The sequence below is a fragment of the Pyrgilauda ruficollis genome, unplaced genomic scaffold (assembly GCF_017590135.1).
Source record: "Pyrgilauda ruficollis isolate IOZ18807 unplaced genomic scaffold, ASM1759013v1 scaffold2, whole genome shotgun sequence".
Classification (NCBI taxonomy): Eukaryota; Metazoa; Chordata; class Aves; order Passeriformes; family Passeridae; genus Pyrgilauda; species Pyrgilauda ruficollis.
In genome coordinates, this window is record NW_024519206.1 from 5,611,581 (window position 1) to 5,635,315 (window position 23,735).

Here is a 23,735-nt window from a genome sequence, read left to right on the forward strand (position 1 = left end):
TCCTACTGTTTTTGTCTCCAGTTGTCTTCAAATGATAAGTTAAGTAGGCTTCAAAGTTAACTCTTCGTGGCTTTTATGTGATAAAAATCCTTTTAAGTGCAGTTTGTATGTAATAGTGTGTAACTAGGCAGAGGAGAATATTTTGATCAAATGAATATTAATATCTAGGACAACAGAAGATTTGGGTTACTTCCTGTTGCCAGCAATTATCTTTGTTCCCACTGATATGGGAAAAAAAGAGAAGTGAAGATTTTTGCTGTGTTTTCATATATATTTATGTCACAGATGTTAAATATCAATGGACATTTTGGATTTGAGAGGGAGATTACAATGATTTAAGATTGAAGAAACTGTTCACTGTGGAAATGCAGACACACAATTATTCACAATTTTGGTACTCCCTTTGTTGCTCCTGAGTTTGTGCTGCTGTTCTGAAAACAAACCTTACACTTTCTTTGTGCAGTAATAGTTCCTAAGATATGCAACCTTTTGCTAGCTCCATTTGTCTGCCTACCTCTCCTACTTGCAAAGAAGAATTCTTGTATAACATATCTTTTAAACCAAGATAATTTTTCCTTCCTTTGAGTAAGTATACGCAAATATATTTCCTGATGCAAATGTTACTCAATTTGAAAAAAAAAAGGAAAGAAAAGCTGAGCAGAATTCATTTACACAGCTTGCATGACATTTTTTTCCAGTTGGTTGAACAGATGCAGACCCATGGGGCTGCTGAGAAATGACTTTGATAGATGGCTGCTGTCTGAGAAGCCAGCACACTGCAGATAGTAGAAACCCAACAAGAGTCTGGTCTGCTTTGTGATGGGCTTGGTCCAATAAGATAATTTTTCTAATTAACCTGTCGAGCACCAGTGTAGCTGCAATGCTGGGGAAAATAAACTGCCTCAGTATTCTGCCACTTGGATGAATCTGCCATTGCTTGTTTCAGCTTCCTAGAGAAATGCATCTTTGTCCATCCCTATATTGGAAGCTTGAAGAAAAAATTCTAAAAGCTAGTCTTTCTGTGTCTTTCTTACTGACTTGAAAAAATGACTGTAAGGCTACTTTATATTACAAAATCATACTGGGATAAATGTGTAGTCTGTAAAATAGTTAGCTGAGCAATCTCCCACTCATTATGTGTCTTGTTCTTCATGCACTGAGATTAGAGGAATATTATTTAAAAATGTCAAGACTCATGTGTATTGCATTTCTTCAAATCCAATAGAAATTGAACATACCAGCAATTTTACGAGCTCCTAAGGAAAGGAAACCAAGTAAAAAGGAAGGAGGAACACAAAAGGCATCTACACTTCCGGCAGTACTTTATAGGCAAGTAATTAAATATTGAGAGCATAGATGCAGTATCTAGTAATTTATAGTTTCAGAAAAGTGTTCTGAGAAAATTGTTTGTTTCAGTTTTTAATTTAAAAATGCTTTAAAGTTGTCTATGTTTTTAATTATTTTTGAAGGCTAAGTTGAATAGTGATCAGTTCTTCACCCTACCACACATGAGTAAAGTTTGGGTGTTTTTGCTAATTTAACAGCAGTGCTTTAAGGACAAAACTATCTCCTTACACCTGAAGTAGAAGAGTCCTTTGTGTTTTTGATGTGAAAACTACCTGCACTTTGTTCTTTGAATGCAGTCATCTGAGTGGATGATTTTGAGAACAGTGATGATGCTGTTCAGTCATGATTCCTGGATGCACAAAACACTTGTCATATAACAATTCTCACTTTTTGCTCATGCTAAATTTCCCTACTTCTATTTTTTATTAATTCCCAATGTTATGGAGTGTATTCACTTACTCTGTCGTAGCATTTCTCCTCTTCCATAAGCAGTGAAGCTACTGACTGGGTTTTTATTAAATGTCATAGTGGGACGCAAACTAGATCCCAGACTGTGACTCTGCAAAATACGTGCATGTCATCTAGGATCTTCTTTTCTCACCACAGCTGAGGAGTGACATGGTCTATTGCTTATGTAGAGACCAGCAGCCAGACACCCAGCCACAGCAAGTAGTGTCTTGCCCAGCTAGAAGGCTAAGGGAAGAGGATGATTTTTACACAAGCGAAAGCTAATTTTAGTGCTGCAAGAGGTAGAAATCTTGAAAACGTGGCAGTGGGCTGAGGATTTGGCAGTTTTGATGTACATAAATAATTGGAGTCATGCTTCACCAATTCTGTTTCATTCAAATGCACTCAGTTCCTCCCATGTTGTAGTGCAATCAGTGAACACCTATTTTTTCAAAATAATTAAAATTTCAATTACACTAAAATAATAATAATAAAAAGCAAGTGTAATTTCCAGTGAGCAACATTGCCCAGCATGGCAGCAGCATAGACCTGTTTCAAGCTGGTTACCTGCATAAGTGTGTGATAGATTATCAAGATTGGTACTAGCAGCATAATTTTCTGTTTACGCATTTGTTGTATTTTTTTTCACTTGCCACTGGTATGTTTTGCTGAAGTATTGAGTGATTACTAACTTATTAGAAGTCCTCAAAAATTTAATTGAAAGCCATTTTTTGCTAACTCTGACTAGTAGCCTTTTATGCTTTTACTGTACATAGGTAGAAGCTCCTTAAAAAAACTCCTCCAAAATTAGTCCAAAAAATAATTGCGCACTTAAATGATACATTCAAATTGAAGTTGCCATGTGTTTGTATTGAAACTGGGGAATGTGCTGGGGTGTATAGTTTGTTCTTTATAAGTAAGTAATTATAATGTTTTCCTGCTGCGTGCATGAAAAGTTGTGGAATTTGCAAGAAGAACCATGATCAACACCTACTGCTACTTTGTGACACTTGTAAACTTCATTATCATCTTGGTTGCCTGGATCCACCTCTTACAAGGATGCCAAGGAAGACCAAGAACAGTTACTGGTAAGAACACAGTTAATGTGTTGTCCTGTGCTGTCTCTGTACTTAAAGCAGGATGTAAATGTGAACACACTTGCAAATTCTGAGTGGATTACACATTGCTTTAATGCAGTTTGAGCAGTTTTTTTGTTTTCAGGTTATTAGCAGGGATGTTTCAAGGTTGAAAAAAAGAAGTTATAAAGATTTACTCATTATTAGCCACTGTGTAAAAATAGGTTATAGCTGTAATTTTCTTTGATTTTGAATTAATCAGTGATTGTTATTGCTGCAGTATAGTAGCTGTAGGAAATGATAGGCTAATACTTTTGGGAAATGAAAGACTTGGTTTTCTGTTTATGGTAGGACTCAGATAAGCAACTCTCTGTTTGGATCTTCAGGCAAATACTTGTAGTATTTTTAAATAAACTTGTAAGTAGTAGCTCCGTATTTTGCGATATGGGAAGTATTGGATTTACTGCTGTCTTAGGTCTCAAATGTACAATGACAGATTAAAGTTCTTTCATGCTTGTGGAGCAGAACAAAAGCTAAGTTGTGCAATGGAGAAACGATAAGGTGGCAGAGATTCTGATTTCCAAACTGTCATAAAATCAGCTTGCTCTGCTCTGTAGTGTTAGCAGTCTGTTTAAACTGCTCTGAAATGTGTTATAGCAAACTCAGAAACAGTTTGTAGCTGGCAAGAAGTTGGAGTACAGCATCTTGAGGAGTCATTCAGCACCTTGTCTGAATGTTAAGGTACAAAGTCAGAATACTATAAGAATTTCTTCTAAATAATAAAACTATGTTAACAGAAAAAGATTAGTTTCTGTTTTTCTTCATATATCTGATTTTTTTATTAAACATCTTGCATAAAACATTTACTTCAGCCATCTTTTTGGTTAGTTTTGAAGATTATGTGCACAAGATGGCAAGTACATGAAATGGGAGGCCTCTCTTTTTTTATATCTTATTGTTACAAAACCTGGATTTACCTCAGTAAATTTGCTTAGCAAATTAATAGAGATTTCATTTAAAAGATGAAAATCTCAAAAAGCTTTTTACTATCACTAATACTTTCCTGAACCTAATTTTCTTTTAATTATTTAATATAGTGTGTTGTTAGACTTTTGATCTCTTTAGTCAAATTTGCCAAGTAGTTATTTTATGTGGAAGTTTGTATTTTTTTTTTTTAATTTTTAGATAGCTTCTTCATTTACACAGGAGTTCTGATTTTTATTCTGCTTTTTAACAAAGTTGAAAAAGCTCACTAAAAGCTATAAGTCCAAAAGATATAAGACTAATTCTCAGTAGGTGTTAAAGGCAGGATAGGTCAGGTTAGGTAGTAAAGCTCTTTCATTTCAAAGCTATAACTTAGCTTTGTTGTGAATTTCATGATTCAGTTATATCTCAGATCACAAACTTGGCTTTTCCTTCTAATTAGCTCAGGCATATTCTGGAGTGTGAGATGATAGCAGACAAATTGAGCTGCATTGATTGCATTCTTTTCATCATTGAACATTCCTTTAGGTATTCTTTTCAGGATCAGTAGAGAGCATATATAACAGACCCTTAAACCAAGTTTGAGTTCAGCAGGTTTTTCCTCCCCTGCTGTTTTGAATACAATTTTTATCTTTTGATTAAGATATGAAGAAAAGTACATATTTTTTTAGATGGGGACCGTGTACTTTTCAGATATTTGTATAGGATGTAATAGGAACATAGCAGAAAAATAAAATTGGTGTAGTGGGAAATTCTGTGAAACACTAGGCAGATTGAAAGACTTTTTTTGAGAGTGGTTGAAAAACGTTTTATTATTTTTTAAAATAGTAATCAAGAAAAAATTAAAAATAATTGTTTCTTTGTTTTTTTCTTTCTATTCCATTATCATTGCTAATAATTTACTCAGAATAGCTAACTTGAGCCCCTGCAAAAGTTTTTATGATTACAGTCATGTACTTTACCAATTTGTTTGTTTAAACAATGAGTACTTTAACATGAGTTTATTCCATAACTTCGTCTTTTATATTATGTATGTATTAAATATATTATGTATTTAAAAGCTAATTTGTTGAAGAAAGCACAAATTATATTTCATTATCTCTGTGTTTGTAAAATTTAAAATGAGTTAATAGCTTTAGTCTTAGTGAAATCATAGTAAGAATTTAGACCTGGTGAGCACCAGTGTTTCATGGCTTACTAGTTTAACTGGTTTAAAACACTTAACACTTCGAACTTCCCGTGTTTGGAGGCATGACAGTTTTCTTCAAGGTAACAGTTATAACACCTTACACATAATTTGTACCATAGTAAGTTCAAAGCCTGTCCTCATTTCAGATGGATTGGAGATGAAGAGCAGAGAAACTATTTTATATAATAGTACATTAAAGTATTAATTTATGCCGGTTTTGATGCTGTGCTTTCAAAGTAGCATCATAGAATATCCTGAGTCAGAAGGACTGAGTCCAACCCCTAGGTCAGAAGTTTAACCATACAATGAAATGCTGTGGTTTACTTTCATTTAAAAATTTGTGATTTTCAGATTCTTAGAAATTCTATTCCTTAAACAATTGAATATTTTTTGATTAGCATGTTATCATAATGCTAAGTCTTATAATTCTTGCTGATAACTTGTGTGTTTTTATACTCCTGGCCATTCTGGATGTATTTTCCTGGTAGAGAAGGATCTTAACTGGTACTAAAGCAGTGCACAAGTGTTGGCAGACAATATAATGAATCAAAATCTATTTGTAAAATGCTGACATTTTCATTAAGAAAATACTTGACAGCTACTAACAAGGATTAGCTTCTTCTATTGGAATGAGATTGCTGAAAAACAGTGATAACTTCTGGTAGCGTATGAAATACTGGGGACTGAGATGGACAAAACAAGGACTAAAGGTTGTGTTAAGGTTGGTTTGTTTAATTTTTGCTGTAGAAGGCCAAATTATTTTAGTGGTGACTGCTGTGGGGAATGTTGGCCACAGGACAGAATGAGCTGTAGAGTTCCTGACCAGTATGAATACTCATGCAGTATGTGGGCATTCATTCATATTCCTCACCTCATTCATTCAGTACTGATCCAGCACCTCTTTATCCTGAATCACTGGATAGTAATAAAAAAAATTAACTTGTATAAATATAAGTGGAATATGACATTTTTATATACATTTTATATAATATACATTTGTGTGTATTGTCACTTGTCCCAACTGAAGGATGTCTGGGATGTTGCAAATGGCAAATTTTCTTTTGTTTTTTAAACTCTGTAGCACTACACTCTGTAAGGTGCTCTTTGAACCTTTTTGACAACTGTATTAGGTTCATATATACTGTCTTTTATCTCCGCAATAAAAGCAGCCCTATTTTTTTTTCCACCTTTACTACGTCATTTGCAAGGTATAGAGCCTAGGTGTCATCTTGAAGCTGTGATCCATGTTTCTCGAGTTCAAAGTGACTTAATTCTATGTAAACATTGTGAGGTGATTTGTCAGAAGTCATGTCTGTGAGACCTGTGTCTTTCTTTTGAAAACAAGCCCTGCTTGTTTTCCTTTTTAAACACCAAGGACAGAACTGTTTTCTGGAAGCACTGTAGTGGTATTTGTTAAGCAATTTGAATACACTCCCAACTCACTGGTACTGAGTTAACAAGATGTTTGTGAGGTGGGAAGTTATCTCTGATTCTTGTACCAAGTTAGATTGAAAACACAACAAAATCACACAATTTCTTTTTTCTTCCGTAGGCTGTTAGTGCTTAATCAAAGACTTCCTGTATGATTATAAGATTTCAAATCAGTACTTAGAGTTCTTGATGGAAAAAACTTCCAATAATTTTAGCAGTAGGCACATTTTAGAAGTAGGCATATTATTGCCTGCAACTGATTTTCCCTGTGGGTCTAGATTTGGCAAGTCTATACTAAAAGCAAAACAAAACGTGTGTACTGAAAGTTGAATCTTTGGCACCATTTCTCCTGCTGTTTTGTTTATGCTGCATAGCAATGCTTGCTAATTTGGAGGTAGTCAAAGATTTTTGCAGTAGTTCTAAAGGTGACCTGCTGTGACAGGTTTTCTGTTCACTGCTTGTCCTTGAAGAGCTGAAATTAAGTGAGCATGACTGTGGCACAGCCAAAAAGAAGTCATGTGGCTGTTTCTATGACTATATTGGGATTAAACAGCAGAACGGGAAGAGTACTTTAAATTCAAGAACCGTGTTGAAATAAACTATAAGAAGAGCTGAAAAGAGATTGTTTCCAAGTCAGAGGAGTGTGTATCTCTAATAGCTTTTTTGTGGCTCTGTGGGAGCTAACAGACAAACTGCTTTGTCTGTTTTGTAATAGGGATGATGAGACATGGTTGACTATAACAGTAGAGCCTATTCCGTTAAATCAAGAGGTTGCTTGTAAGTTGGTGTTTATAACTCCTTTCCCCTTTTGCCTTTGATATACTTGTGAAGTTTTGTTACGTGATTCACACTACACCCTCACCTCCCTCATAGTATGATTTTGCTTTTCTTTTCTAGGTGTAGGTTTTTTGTAATTTTGATTGCTTTTCGTTTTTGACTGCTTTCACATTTGCACAACCTATTTCAGAGCAAGATTGTTAATAAAACCAGAATTTAAGTAACTTGAATGTAGTACCTCATCTTTTGGTCAAGACGTTTCATGTCTTCCTCAGTAACATAAAAGTTACAGTGCTTCACATATATATTTATATAGGATAATAGTGGAACTTCAGGACTTTAGTGATCTGCATGGGTATTTTCTATAGAACCTAGGTTGTCTGAACCTAGGTAGCAGAAAACTGGTATCTTTCCCTTGTAATAACAGAGAGATAAAGAACAGGTGTTTTTAAAATCATACATGCAGGGTGGTAGATCCAAGAAACTGGATTCCCCACTCCAAATGTTGTAAAACCCTATGGCTATTTGTTTCTCTTATAACAGTGTCATTTTTAGTGCAGCTCTTAAGTTATGGAGGCCTTCTCTATCATTTACATGGCACATTTTTTTACCATAATAATGGGGAAAATAAATGCTTTGTAAGAATTGCTGATAGAATTTTTGAACATTTTCATGGATACTGCCTACATCTGCATAAGCAGATCATAGTAATTACTTTCAATTGTGCTTTCCAGTACATAAGTTAATGACATGACTGATTCTGTGTTATGGAGGAGCATGCTTTCTTATTGTTACTAAATAGAAATTCACCTTAAAGCTGTGGGTTGGACAGCTTTAAGAACAATGCATCTTATGAAAATAAAGAAACTCAAAGTAACTTACAGCTAAGCAGACATGCAAGATTTTGAGGGAATATTGTTACTTAAAGCTTCTCTCTCCTTCATCATTAGAATGCCTTTCTCCATAAAATCTTAAAATAATATTAGTTTGGTCTATGTGCCTTATTTACTTAAGTGCATGTGGACACATGTTTGTGTGCATATATTCACACAAATTTATGTAACATATAACTGTAAAAAGTGGCATTGTGAAAGCTATTGTACCTTATATTTTTCTATATTCTAGTGTCTTAAAGTCCAGAGGTGTTAACAAGTACTGTGTGTGTAGCAAACTGAGGCTTGTAAAGAGGAGTGTGCTCATTTTATCAAGCACAGAGAACAAAACTCCAAGCTACTCCCTTTTCCCCACCCTTTCTGATAGTGGAGGAGCAGTGGGGAGAGATTTACTAAAGCAAATAATAACCATAGCAGTATTAAATGCAAAAGGTATATGAGAGAGAGGGTGTTTTTCACACAAAAGGGTATTCACCTCTGGGAGCAAAAATAATGTTTCCCAAAAATAGTGCTGCTGGACAGAGGCTTCAAGCTGAGGAGAGCCCTTGCAGTTTAGCCTTCTCCTGCCCCAGTGTGAAGAAAGCAGCAAAAAACTAGGCTGAAACTGAGAAGCTGGATCACTGGCATTGTGCTTCCCACTGGTTTTCCCAGACCGCTGCACTCAGCCGTGTTCGGCAGCGTTTGCCCAGGGGGATTCGGTCCCACGCGCCCAGCACTGGCACCACACCGCCAGCTCTGGCCACGGTTTTGGGCTCTGTGTCTGGCTGCTTCTGCAGCCACCAGCTCAGGTGAGGGTTTGCAATGCAAAAGGGCACCAGCAATGGCAGAGAGGGGGCTGGAGCCAGCTCATCCCAGCACCTTCTTTCTGGAGAGATGCAAGCGAGACGACGAATTTTCAGTTTTTGGTGCTAAGCTCTTCCTGCTGAACCCAGGTCCCCAGTGATGATGTGTGTGGTTTGGAATTAAACAGTGCTGAAAACTTCATCCCCCTTTTCTCTGTAACCAGGACAAGGAGGAAGAATACAGGACTATATACTTGTATGCTGGCCCAGAACTGTTTGAAAAGTACATAAACTGTCTTCCTTGTGCTTTGGCTTTTCATAAAGACTCCATACTTACATGAGAGAGGGAGGAAACTGTTCTCTTTCCTGCAATCTACCCTGTTGTTCATGGAATACATGCTTTTCTAGACCAGCATGTATTCCAAGTGCTTTCATGTGCCTTATTCACCCTGTCTTAAGTTCTTTTGAGATAAGAGGTGATGAATCCTTATAACATTATAATGTAGCCACAATTATCTAATATTTACATATGGAAAAGTTAAATGAGGAAGGTCTTGAGTTAGTCAGGGTTACACTGATCTGTTACCCAATGCAGGACTAGATTCTCTCTGTTCTGTCTTGGTCTGTGTGGCAAGCCATGATGACTTCTGGTGTTTTTTGGAGAGATCTGAGATTATGCTTCTTGGATTACTTTGAAAGAACTAGAAAACATGGAAAGTTGATGGACGTGGTACTGTGTTAGTCCTCACTGAAGTTCACAGGAGAATTATTCCTGTTGAATGTGTAAATTGCAACAAATAGGCTCAAACACAATATGTGTATCTGACTTCATGCTTTTGTTTATACATGATGGATATGCCTTCTTGTTGCAAATGTGTATTAAAATTTAACTTCAAATAATTAAATACATGGGGTTTTTGTTTTGTCTCTTTCCAAAGCAAATTTGCTCTATCATTTAGATAAATTTAATGTGGTATTCCCTGTTAATGCCAATTTATATTACAACATTATGTTGATTTTGGTTTTTTTGGTTGGTATTCTTAAAAAAAAATGCTTACTGGGAGAACAGTGGTGCATTGGACTTTATTTGAATGGACTTGTAGTTTTTTGAATTGGAAGTGTAGTGCAAGAAGTAATTAAAACTGGCTCTTCCAGTGAGTATAATGTTTATGTTTTCATTACCATACTTTTACTGAACGTCGACATTTATGACTTTGCATAAGATGATTTTTTACAAATAAAAACAAGTCCTGATGAATTCCTATCTTGTTAATTCTGTCATGGAGCTTGTTAATAGCATTACTTTAGCATCTCTTCATTTTTAAAGTTCTTACGGTGATTTTGTATTTTTTTCAGAAACTCAATAGGTATTATTTTTCAATTTAGTGTTCCAAGTTTCTTAATATATGTCTCTATCTTCTGTATTTGTAATTTTCTCCTAACTATTTTTTTCAGATTTAAAACCTACTGCCTTAGGAAATACATATTAAAATTTATTTTTGTAACAAACATGTCCTTCAAATTCCTGCCACTAAAGCATGCTCTCATTGGAATGAATTTAGCAACATGTCATTATAAAGATTAACAATCTAGTCTAGTGCAGGATGCCCCTGCCCATGGCAGGGGGGTGGGAACTAGGTGATCTTTAAGATCTCTTCCAATCCAAACCACTGTATAATTCTATAATTATACTGCAGCAGCAGCTACAGTAATTAATAGATTAGAGATCAATGGGCAGCTTTAAAAATGAAGATGTGGTAGAATGAAAATGATAAAATAGGGAGCATTTTTCTTGAAGATTAATTCCTACTTTCAGAATCTTGGTTTTCAAAGTACTGTCAGGAAAATATGAACATCTTACTTGTGTTTTGCGTGGTTGCTTAAAATGAAGCATTTTAGATGTCCATTTGATTTCTTGACTTTTGACTTCTGAATTTATCTTAAACACAAACACTTCAATATGTTTCTTTTTCTGCTCTTGTGACTGCAGTCTTAAAAAGAAAATCTTCTGCTTTGCAGGCAATGCTCAGAGTGTGACCAGGCAGGTAGCAGCGATATGGAGGCTGATATCGCCATGGAAACCTTACCAGATGGGACCAAAAGATCAAGGAGGCAAATTAAGGAACCGGTGAAATTTGTTCCTCAGGATGTGCCAACAGAACCGAAGAAAATTCCAATCAGAAACACGGTAAATGATGGTGGAGTTGATGTGTTGAGGCTCATATTCATAATAATATTGTTTTAGATGACCTACATTGTGGACATTTTGAATTGAGGGATTTCAATTAGATTAATGTTCTGTTTTTGTTATATATACCATTTTCTCATTTTAGTGCTTTATTAGTTGTGGCAAATATTGTTTTACTAAAATAGAAAGCTGGGAAACAGTACTTAACTGAAGAGCTGTACAAGCTTAAGAAAAAATTCAGTTTGCACTTAAACTTAGCCTTAATAGCTCTACCTCACTGGAGTAATAAGGGCACTTGCTAGGGTAGATTTAAATACATTGAATTATAGCTGTAAAATATTTGGTAATTTCCTTATCTACAGGCAGCCTTCTGATTGACTGCACATTTTGTGACTGTCACAAGACCCTGTTATTTCAGTTTGTTTGGCTACCTAGTCTTACTAGTGTATATTTTCTTAAACTTTTGTGGGGGATAGAATTTTGAGAAGACAAGCAAAACTTCTTGCTTCTTGTACTGATGAAATATTTAGCATCTTTCTTTCCTTTGAAAGCAGTACTTCTTTATTAATTACTGTGCAATTTTCCTTAAGTTTTGCTGTCCTACTTGTTCAGAAAACAAGGCTTTTCATATGTGATGTGTCATACCATCTATAAAAAGAGCATAAAAATATAAAAGGGCATTTAGGTCCAGGTTACAGCATGAGTAATTCCCATATCTCTTCAGATATAAATAATTCATCTTCCAATATATTTCTTAATATCAAGAAATATTACAACCTCTCAGAGTTAGATAATGTCATCTCTCATGCAGCACAACTTTATTTTCTTCACAAAGCTTTCTAGACATTTTATGATTATACTGGCAGATACCATGCTTAACATACACTGATAGGATTAAGCACATACTTTCCTGACCCAGTCTTAATTGTTTGTTTTAATTTTGGTCACAGCTTTGATTTACCTAATGGCTTCCTTTTCCCGGTCTGTGACTCAGAACTTTAAGAATGACTCAAGCCAAGCTGATTAATTTAGCTCAAACTATTAGGAGTGTGAGTAATCCAAAATTAAATTTTGAGAAACTTCTTTATTTTCCTCATTGAGGGAAAGTACCCTTCTTCCTTATGCATAAGAACTCACAGAATCTTACAGCTTGCCTGGGTAGGTTGAACCTATGCCTGTGTTCACACAGAAAGAAGACTTGCTTGGTGTTCTGCTTACTGAACCCTTTGTATCTCATCTCCCATTTTTCTTCTTCCTTTCTCTTCTCTCTTTTTATACCTAATGTAGTGCTCTTAGCGAGTGGAGAGTCATGATTCTGGGACTAAAGAGAGCTAAAATTATTGTAGGAAAGGCATTCATAGTTGTAATAAAAAAAAGCGTAATATAAGGCATTGTTCAGAAATCCATAGGAATACGAGATTGATTTGTTCTAAAGCTCATGTAATAACTGCCAAAGTTCTGTGCAAAATGGAAACAAGTCTGATTGCTCTGAAGAGTTCCCCTCATGCTGCGATGATTTGGTGCTTCATGTGTTACATAATATATCTAAACATGTTGTAGTATGTAATAAAGAGATTAATTGACTTCCAGTGGCATGCTGTTTTGTCACTGTATGGTGTTGCACTGTGGGAAAATACTGCTATCAGTCTAAGAAAGATTTTGTTCCTCTGCTTGAATTTCCTATCTTTGTTTCAGTTCTCTCCAGTTCTCTGCTTTTCTCCAACACATAGATTTGCAAGATAGCATCTTTGCTGCCCTGTGAGCAGGGCTTCTCTGTAAAAGAGAAGCACTGACCACTGACTGTTCCCCCCTCCACTAATTGGCCCCCTTCTGGGTAACTCCCCCGGTTTATATACTGAGCATGATGTTCTATGGAGTAGAATATCCCTTTGGTCAGTTCAGTCAGGCTGTAATGGCTGTGCTTCCTTCCAGCTTTTTGTGCAGCTTCTCCCTGACAGAGCATGAGACACTGAAAAGTCCTTGATTTGTTAGCAACAGGCCAGAACATCCATGTGTTATCAGCATTATTCTGTCAGCATTGCTGATACCAGGTTAGCTCAGCTGGTCAGAGCATGGTGCTAATAATGCCAGGGTTGTGGGTTTGATCCTTGTATGGGCCATTCACTTAACAGCTGGACTTTGATCATCCTTATGTATCCCTTCCAACATAGAATGTTCTGTGATTCTCATACTAAATCAAACCCCACAGCACTATACTAGCTACTAATAAGAAAATTGACTCTATCCTAGCCAAAACCAGACCATCTGGCCAGAGACCTGTGGCAACTGGAGCACACTAGTGTTCACAACTTCTGCATGACATTGAAGACTCAGTTTCCTTCTGTAATTTGGAAGTGTGAGAGGGCTAAGACTGAAGCAGGTTATTCAGTCGGGACAGTGCTTCTCCCTTGTACAGTTCTCTAAGTTAATTGTGTGCCAGGACAGTATTTTGTATCCTAACGCTATATAAGCTTTTTAAAGAACCCTGTGAGTGCTTTTATAGTATTTCTATCTCTTACCTTTCAAATATTCACAGTATATTTATATACAATTGTAGATTCACAGAATGTTCTGAGTTGGAAGGGGCTCACAAAGATCACTGAAGTCATTCTCCTGGCCCTGCATGGGTCAGCTCCAAGAACCATATCATGTGCCTGAGAGCATTGTCCAAACACTTCCTGAACTCTGTCAGGCTTGGTGCTGTGCCAACTTCTCTGGGGAGCTGTGCCAGAGCCTAACCACCCTCTGGGTGAAAAACCTTTTCCTAATACCCAACCTAAATTTCCTCTGACCCGATTTTAGGCCATTCCCTTGGATCTTGTCACTGGTCACCAGAGAGAAGAGATCACTGCCTGCCCCTCCTCTTCCCGTGAGGAAGCTGGAGACTTCAAAGAGGTCTCCCCTCAGTCTCCTCTTCTGCAGGCTAAACATGCCACTCCTTGCATATCTTCCCCTCTAGGCATTTTGCCATCTTTGTAGTCCTCCTTTGAACTTTTTCTGATAGCTGTAATAGCTTTATCTTTTTTATATTGTGGTGCTCAAAACTGCACATATCACTTGAGGTGAGGCTGCCCCAGTTCAGAGTAGAGTGGGACAATCCCCTCCCTTGCCCAGTTGTCAGTGCTGTGCTTGATGCCCCCCAGGACACAGATGGCCCTCCTGGCTGCCAGGGCACTGCTGGATCATGTTCAACTTGCCACTGACCAGGACCCCCAGGTCCCTTTCTGTGGCACTGCTCTCCAGCCTCTCATTCCCCAGTCTGTCCGTACATTGAGGGTTGCCTTGTCCCAGGGGCAGATTCCATCCCTTGCCCTTGTTAAGCTTCATACAGTTGGCAATTGCCCAGATCTCTCATTTAGGACCCTCTGCAGGGTCTCTCTGCTTTTGAGGGAGTCAGCAGCTCCTCCCAGTTTAGCATAATTGGCAAGCCTACTTAGTATATCTTCAAGTCCAAGTGGTTTATGAAGATGCAGAGAAGAATTGGGCCTAATATGGAGTGCTGCAGAACCCCACTAGTGACACGTCACCAGTCTGATGTCACCCCATTCACTATAACCTAAGATGACAAGATGAACTTTCCCCTTATGAAGCTGTGATGGTTCTGACTGATGACTTTGTTGTCCTTCGAGAGTTTTTCGGTATCTCCCAGAAAAATCTTCTCCATAATTTTACCAGTCATTGAAGTGAGGCTGTCAGGCCTGTAGTCTCCAGGGTCCTCCTTGCCCTTGAAGACTGGGATATGTGCCAGCTTCCAGTCACCTGGGACCCCTTGGATTCCCAGGACCACTCAAAAATCATCAAAAGAGGTTTTGTAATGATATCAGACAGTTGAGTATTCTCTAATAAGGCTCCATCAGGCCCCATAAACTTACAGGGATCCAGCTGGAGCAGTGATTCCCACACAAATTCTGGGTTCACTGGGAATTGAGCATTCTCACAACCATGGTCTTCAGCTGAGGGCACTGGGACCCCCTTAGCCTGTTGCTGCGTTTGAAGATGGAGGCAAAGAAAGCATTAAACATCTCTGCCTTGTCAGTTTGTGGGAAGGCAGAGAGAAAGCCCAGCCATTTGTACCCCATTGTTTTGGAGACAGCAGCATCATATTGCGCATTAAAATGTAACTTAAGTTTACAAGACCTTTCTGATTTTGAACTTCCTAAGACCATGTAAGTGAATATACAAGCGTAAATTTAAACACACCATACTTTTACTCTGTGCAAGTAACAAATGAATGTAAATAAACAAGACATTAGGCTTTATATTTAATTCTTTTGTATAACAGCTGCATTTGTATAAAGCATAAACAATTTCATGAATTGTTTATGCTTTATATATTTCAAGCCATATGTAGAGACCTTTTAAAGACTTTTTGCATTTCAGTGCGTAGCTTTTTAAACTAGATTTATTTAAAATCTTTATAATTTTATCTTTTTAATTCCAATTTCACACTTTTATAAGCATCACAGATCATTATTTCTGCTGCTAAATAATTTCACATAAATTAATAGCTGATGATTAGCAAATAGCTAATAGAAATCAATAGCTAATTGCATAAACCAGTTATCTATTAACACCTTCCTTATATTTCTTCTAAATCTGAATATGTTTTTTAACATCTGCTTTTCTAAGCTGTACAGTTTCTTTCACTTTTTTCCCATAAAGATTATAGAATAGATTGCTTCTTTGGAAAATACTTTAAAGAGATGCAAATAGCATTTCTCAGGAGAACATTGAGAGATTAATGGTTTTACTCAGCTATGTATGTACAGATTTTCAGAGTATTTGAGGTGATCCATATTATAAAAACACAGCTTTTAAACATCTCTTGACTTCATTTGCTATCCTAGAATAAAAAAGAATACACAGATTATTTTTTTCTTTTATCAAACATGTCATTGCTAAAATAGTTTTGTTAGTCTGGTATTTTACTTTTGCAAGATAAGGGTTTTCCAACTCTGTCCTTTTGAAAAAAGTGAACTTAAGTATATTTTTACAACCCGTGCTTTCTCTACAATTTATGCTGTTGTCTGGAAGTATGATGCAGTTCCTGTATTTCACATACATCCAACATCTTTTAAAGCAATTTTGTGCTTCTGGGGCTAGCTGTGTGCTCTAAGAGTGGAAGGTATGCTTGGTGTATCCTTTGAAGTTAAGTAGTGTTTGTGTTGTTGAATATTCCATTTTCCAATAAATGCTGTCAGGTCCTGGTACTCTTAATGAGCATTTTAGAGGGGTTTTTTTGCATTGCTTGTTTTTGTGGAAATTCCATTTTTCATTCCTTTGTATTGAGAAGCAGCTATCTACCCAGTGTTAGAAAGGTGAAATAAAAGAATTTTAGGAACTTAATTGTTGAAGACCATAAATGAAGTATTCTGATGCTCTGATACCAAACTTATTTTTGCTCTTTGAAACCTGAAAATCTTTCTTCTGTAATTGCATTGTACGTAATCCAATGAAACACATTCTGTTTAGCAGTTTTAAGTCTGTGTTAGTTATGGTTTTGACATATAGAATTTAAAGATTATTTGCTGTCAACATAAATGCTCTAGAAAAAAAATCGGTAGTCAGCCAACTTTCTGAAACTTAAAAGTTTTCATTACAATGAACGTTGTAAAATAACTTTGTTTTTTTTAATCGATTAATAGAAAAGCTCAACTGAGTCTATGACACCATAACGTCACAAATGTATTAAATGTAAAACTAATTATTTCAGCTTACCAAATACATGCATACATGATAAAGTAGCACTCTCTTTTGGCTTCAGGTCAAATTCAGAATAGAGTGAAGTAAGATCTAGCTCTTCCACAGTGCTTGAAGCAAATGGAGTGTATCAGTTTTACTTTTTTTCCCCCCTTCTTTGTTTTGTTTTGTTTGGAGTTTGGGGATTGTTTTAGTTGGTTGGTTTGATTTTTAAGAAAGCAAGAAGAATAAAAAAGACCTGTAGATGAAAGATCACTTGTTTTTCATGCAGCAAAGGCATGGAGAAATGAACATATTCCAAGTGGTATTCCAGTGGTGTCAATACTGGTATCTCTGTAAGTAAGGGTAAGCAGTGTATCTATCACTTCTGCAAATAAGTACTTGTAAGTTGAGTTTTCCAGGAAAGAATCACTTGTTTTAGCAACACAAGAAAACAGAGCCCTACTGGCCTCCTTGTCTTTCTGCTTCTGTTTCAGTTCTATAAACATGTGCTTTGGAGAAAATTAGTGTTAAAAAGGATAGAAGTCAATCCTGCTTTTTCTCAGATTCTGTCACTTATTTAAGCCTGAGAAGCAGTAGTTACAAATTAATTGGTAGACTCAGTGATAGTTTTGCTTGACAGCAGGAATATTGCAAAATTTTTGATTTTCTAGGAAAAATGGTCTCAAGACAATGGAAACTAAAAAAATAGAGAAAAAATGTAATTCTGTGTAATTAAGCTTCATGGTTGACTTGTTTCTTTTTATAATCATATTTTGATTAACTGCTGTTTCTTTTTGTCTGACAGTTCCCTTTTTATTACTGTCATTTTTCTGGAAAATTTAATAATTATTTCAGAGGTATTTTTTGAATAGTAGCGATATAGACCATTTAAGATACTCACTTTGATCTGTACTTGAACAAGTGTGCCATCTGGTGTCTACGTGGCAGTCCTTACCTTTATTTGAAATTATTTTATGTCTATGGGGTGCCATCAGTTGAACATTTCTTCTGCCTTTTAACAAAGCAGAGGGAGTCAAAAGGAATTTTTTCTGCAACTAGATTCATCATAACCTTTTCATTGGCAAAGGAAATTTGTAATTTCTAATTTTTCATAAGGAATAGATGATGTCATGAATTAAAAATTGCTATCCTGGCAAAATGGTCATGGTTAATGTGTAACAGGATAGAGAACTTGCTATCTGTGTAGTTTCTATCTGTGTGGCTCTTTTCATAGGCTTTTGTACTTTGTTTTATGCACACTATTGATAGATAGTGCACTGATTTCATTAAGTCACTTTTTTGGTGTAGTGAAAGTTTCCCCAATTCCATTTTCTGAGAGTGTTCTGTTTTGCTTGTGTTTCGTATCAGAGTTATTCTCTGTTCTGTAGTAATGTAATTCCCCTGTATTGACCTCTTTGTTTGGAATGATTATATAGCATTCCAGTGTTTACTGAATTTTTTTTGTCTTTGGATTATCCTTATCAGTATATGATAAAGGCTGCATAAGTGAGATAGTTGAGGTTTGGAGGTTTTCGATATGGGTGTCTATCTATGAACCATAGTTTGATAAAAGGTAAAAAAAATACCTGTGGAAGTATGTCATTAATGTTAGTGTGTCAGCTACAACTTGACATAAGATAGAAAGGAAAATGTCTGAAGAATTTAAATAGGATCCAGAATTAAACCATGGGTGTAGTCTCATACTGATCCTCTTCACTCTGCATGTCAGCATGTGTAAAAGACAGCTATGTGTCTTTTTCAAGTAGTCACTGTAGCCACAGGTCTGGCAGGGAGATACAAGTTAATATGTGCTGCTGTTTCTGACAAGAAATGGGAATTTTATAGATCTCCAAAAATCAAAGCACCTAAAGCTCTTCACATTTTGCCGTCTTAAAATTATAACACACACAAAACAACTGCTGCAGACTTTCTGCAGAGGAAAGAAATTACTACAGTACCAATAGTTTTGAAAGTCAGATGTATCTTAAATATCATTGTAGTCAAACGCCTGCTACATTTATATTTTCTTTCTCAAGGGATGTTTTGAAAAAACACAGAAATCACCACTGATCTGAAAAACTGTGACACGGGAGATCGAATCCAGAGCCATGCTAGTTCAATTTATGTGGAGTGGACTTGAACCCTTGCCACAGACCACAGTTGCTTTCAGTATTTCATATTCTTTTCCATGTATTGTTAACATCGTTAACTCCTCTATATCTTCTTGTGAAAAACAAGAAATTAAATAGGTGACACTATACACTTTTATCCTTAGGATCACTTCAGAAAAAAGCTCATCATGTGGAGCATATACTTCTGACTTTTGGAAATCACCTCCTGTTTTGGTTGCTTTGCAAGTTCTGGATCAATCATGTTGGGCTTTTTGTTTCAATTGGAAGAAAAAGCTTTTGGAAAACAAAAGTGCTGCAAGGGAACATTCTGCTGCTTCTATTGCTGTCTTTGGATTAACTGGTTTAAAGCATAAACAGTGAAACACAACTGTGAGGTTTAGTGACAGCCGTAGTGGTTTTGGGTCATGTGGGCATGTATTCTGTCCTGTTCACCATTGTCCTTTCCCACCTGGAAGCTAACATGTCAGCTTGTGGCATCTGTTAGTGATGGCAAACAGACTGTTTCCTTTGCAGCTTTGCTTTGCTGCTTTGTTTCCTTTTGCAAACATTCTGTTTCCTTTCAATGACTGTAGGGTTCATCCTAGGCTTTATTTGTTCTTTACAGATGTCTTTCAGTTGTCTCATGTATAGAATTTATTTTTCTGAGAATATTCAATATCTTTTAGTCAACGCATTATCTAATCTTCTTCATTTTATGTGTTTCATATTGTTATCCAGTGGCTTATAAACAAAAATACAAAATTCACTTCCAGCTTTTCCACGTTCAGAATGAAGACTGCCACTTCAGTCTTTCTTCTTCTCCTACTTTTAGTGTTGAACCCGTTGTTGATCACAACAATTTTCCCTCAACGTATTTTCATTCCATTTTGGACTGTGTTCTTTAATGCTGTTTTTTTTTTAAAGTGTCTTGAGTTCACCATTTCCTCTCATGCATTACCCTGTATCCGTCATTCATTTGATCTATGTCACATTGTATAATTTATGACTTCATAATTCATTATTCATTTATTGTGTTGGTATTCTTTTTTTTTAGGCATTTAAGTCATGATTCTTTTAATTCCCTATGCCAACGTGCAAGTTTCCACTCTGTAACAGCAGAACACTGCACAACCTATGTGGTTACTTTTGTGATACAAAACATGATGGCTGAAAGAAACCAATTTTTTATTTAGCTTTCCCTTGGCTATGGAAATGTGTGCTCTAGTTCTCCTGGTTTTTTTCTCTTTTTTTCCAAGACTTTCTCTAACTTTCTTTCTTAATTGTGTTTTATTTCTTGCATTCTATATTATAAAATAATGTGTATTTTATGGGGTATTGTAGAAACTGTCAACTTAGATCATTACAAATTGTATTAGACAGGAAAAATCCAATGTTGGATGTTTTCCTACTGCTCTTTCTTTCCAGATTTGATAGCTGTTTGCATGTGATGCCCACCACTGCTTCTCTCTAGGGACTCTTGTAATGTTTTGTGTGTATTTTTAAAACAATAAGCAAGAGAGGTAGGATTTTATCTTTTCCAACTCTTTAATGAAAAATCAGAAGTTAATGAAATAACTGAAATGGGGTATGCCTTAATACTGTGGGATTGTTCTCTAATCTCCACAGATAATAAGCCTTTTAGTAAAAGACAGAAAAGGACATTGCGAAACTTTAGGTTTTATTTATTCAGAGCATTGCTCTTTTCAGAGGATGGGCATAAAAATTGCTATGAAGGGTAAACCTTTGGTAAGATATTCTTGGAAAACATGGCTTGCTTTCATCTTGATGATTTCATTGAATTAAATAGCTCAGTTTCTTTACCCAAGGAAAATAATCTTGCAGGATTTTAAAGAGTTTAATTAGCCGTTTATTTGATCAGGTGTGTCTTTCCCCTCAAGATGTTATGCTAAAAAAGATTAATATGAAGAATTTAATCTATTTTATCTTTTGCGATTTTTAACTTTTTATCAAAGTGTTTCTATTGTTCTTGTTTTAAAATAATTCTGTTTTATGCTGGCATCTTAATTCCTTGACCTTTCTTGGTCTGCTCAGATTACTTTGGATTGTATTGCTAATGAAATAAGGTACTATTTTTCTCTCTCAGTTCACTGTAAGGTATGTTCTTTGTGATGCAGCAGCTAAATCTGTTTATTTCAAATAATAATTCAAGTAATTCAAATTTTAATTCAAATAATTAATAATTGATTCCCTAGTGAAAATAAGTTAGTCACTTGCCTACTACTATTTTTTGCCTTTAGTAATTTGTAGACCCATTATTGCAATACTTGATTCAGAGCGATGTATGCATAAGGTAATTAAGTGTTGGAGTGTTTTTTAGAACGGATGAACAGGAAGGATGAGGTGTGAGTGCTCTCATTTGAGTTGGGGAACACACAGAGAGAACGTTGGGATATGTTGGGAGGTATGGTTTGGATGCCCTAGAGAAGAAGTTAAGAAGTCACTTGAGAAGGGGAGGAATAGAAATATTTGGTACTGTGGTACTCTTTCAGGAGGTCAAATTGTATTAATTCAACTGGTTTTAGTGTCAATTCATTCCTTTACTTGTATTTTTTCACGACCATAATTGTGAAAGAAATTAAATGAAAAATAGAGTCTGCACTTGTTGTGACCTTGGCATGTTTTTCTGAGTTTTTGGGGCAGTTAGGGTTATATAGAATCAGCCCTTAGTTATAGGCATCTAATTTTAAATCCTCAGTTGCCTGTGTAGTAAGCAGAACTGCATGGTGATTCTACTCTGATGCTGTGGGCTCCAGAGCTCAATGGCTGGAGTCTTACTGTTACTAGCAAGGGAAGTGTCTGAGCACATCACACACTTTGCCCTTACTGTAGTCCGCACTGAATGAATTCCAAAGCTGTGTAAGTACAGAATTTAGGATGAGACATAACCAAAGACTTGCCAGTCAGCAGTCATTAAATGTCAACATTTGAAATAATTTTTGAAAGAAATCTTTTATTTCTACATGAGGAAAATTTTATAGGTACATATTTTGAGCCACTTTATGTTGTTCAGTACTTTTTTTGAAATTAGTATTCTTGTTTTGAAGTGTCATCTTGTCATAGTTGCCTTGTGTGGGTTGTATCTCTCTAATCCACACCTTGCTTTGGTTTGATCTGGACTGAGTTGTCTGTCCCAAGTTGTAGAAGTTTTACAGCATTTCTACGTTCTGCAGTAAAATAAAAAAGCTGGCGTAGCGCTGGCGTTAATTGGGATTTTGCTTGAGTGCTGATAGCATAACTTTGCTTTCCCAACTTACTGTTTGAACACTTTGGAAATGCCAGAATAAATTTCACAAAATTGTCTTGCTCCATTTTATGGTTTAGGGAAATCCTCAGTTGAAGGTATCTCTGTAGTATTGAATTTCCAGGTATTTTGATTTTAAAAGAATCACTGTCTTTATGGGCATCTTTTGCTGGATTAACATAATTTTGAGTATGAACAAGTTTATCCCAGTTGTAATATATGCCATTTAATAGCAAAGTTCCTTTAGCTGCTTTTAAATAACAAATCTTAAATTGTTTATGGCAAGTACATGCAGCACTAATATTTTGTATTTATAATCTCTGATGTTTTCATTCTGAGCCTGCTAATGACAGAAATTATTAAAAGTGATTTAAAACACAGTTCTTTGAGGCCAACAGCAATGAATAATATTGAATAAAGTAATCCAGATTTACCTGATTCTTTCCTGCTGACCTGTAAGTTAACTTTAGTGACAACATATGTAAAATTACAAGTGTCAAATTACTGGAGGGCTGTTGCTGAAAATCAAAGAATATTCAATTTTCAGTTGTTAATTTGGTCTTATTTTTCATGTCAAATGCTGGCAATAGTAAAATGATCTGAACAGAAGCATTGAATATATGTTTCACTATGGAGGTCCATTTGGAAAAAAAGCATAAAATTGCTATTTTACAAGCATATCAAATATCCTACAAATATGTGTGCTAATATGTTGATTTTAATGTTTGTTTTCTGGTGAATATTGAACAAACTCAGGTATGTTTGAAGGTTTAGAAAGCTAATGAAAGCATAAAGAAAGTATAATTGAATGTGACATTCCTTGTCATAGGCATCATGCATTATATAGCAGGCAGGTGAAAACCAACATTTTCTTGGCAAAATAATAAATAAAATGAAATAATATAAATTAATTATAAACCTTACGTCTCCATTTTGCTGAAGTTTAAATATGTGTCATTATTCCTTAAAATTGAGTTATTAACTTGTAATACTTTCTATTCAGAGTCAAAAGTAATGTGATTATTACCTAGATTTCCAAATTATGTATAGGTTTTCAAGATAGCATTACTCTGATGGTGCAAGGCATGCACTCTTTGTCTCTTGCTGCTTAAGCATGAAGAGTGAGGACTGTAATACTGCCTTCATTGGCATGCACCATTATACCTACTTTATAATCTTTACACAGCTGCATTCAGGAGGACCTTCATAGCTTAAACTTGTCCAAGTTTATAAATGTTCTTAGGACTAATTCCAGAGGCTGAAAGTAGTAAAATTGGCAGTTAGTGTGCTGGTGTCTGATCAAAATTTTTTTGTCTAGTTTTAACTTGCAGTGACCTTCAATTGTGTAACATGTAGCTGACACATAGCCCATGTTACATTAATACCTCTAATATTACACTGATGAATTCAGTTATCTGCAGTAAATAATTTTTTTTCCAAATTTTGGCACTAATGGCTTGTGGAATGTAGAACAAACACCTCAATTACTAAATGTATTGTAAATATTGGTACGTATTAAATAAATAAGGTTTTACATTTTTTTATAAATCACTTTTAGGGAAATGT

At 35.8% G+C, this 23,735-nt stretch overlaps 1 protein-coding gene across 4 annotated transcripts in view; it reads left to right on the top strand.

Annotated features, from left to right (window-relative positions):
• The window catches only part of PHF14 (PHD finger protein 14), a 161,631-nt gene that overhangs the window by 42,200 nt on the left and 95,696 nt on the right, over positions 1-23,735 (top strand). For all 4 annotated transcript variants that reach the window (XM_041466581.1, XM_041466580.1, XM_041466582.1 and 1 more), the window contains exons 12-14: positions 1,226-1,329; positions 2,751-2,882; positions 10,946-11,114. In XM_041466581.1, coding sequence (XP_041322515.1) covers positions 1,226-1,329; positions 2,751-2,882; positions 10,946-11,114 — 405 coding nt within the window. The remainder of the gene's footprint in view (positions 1-1,225; positions 1,330-2,750; positions 2,883-10,945; positions 11,115-23,735) is intronic.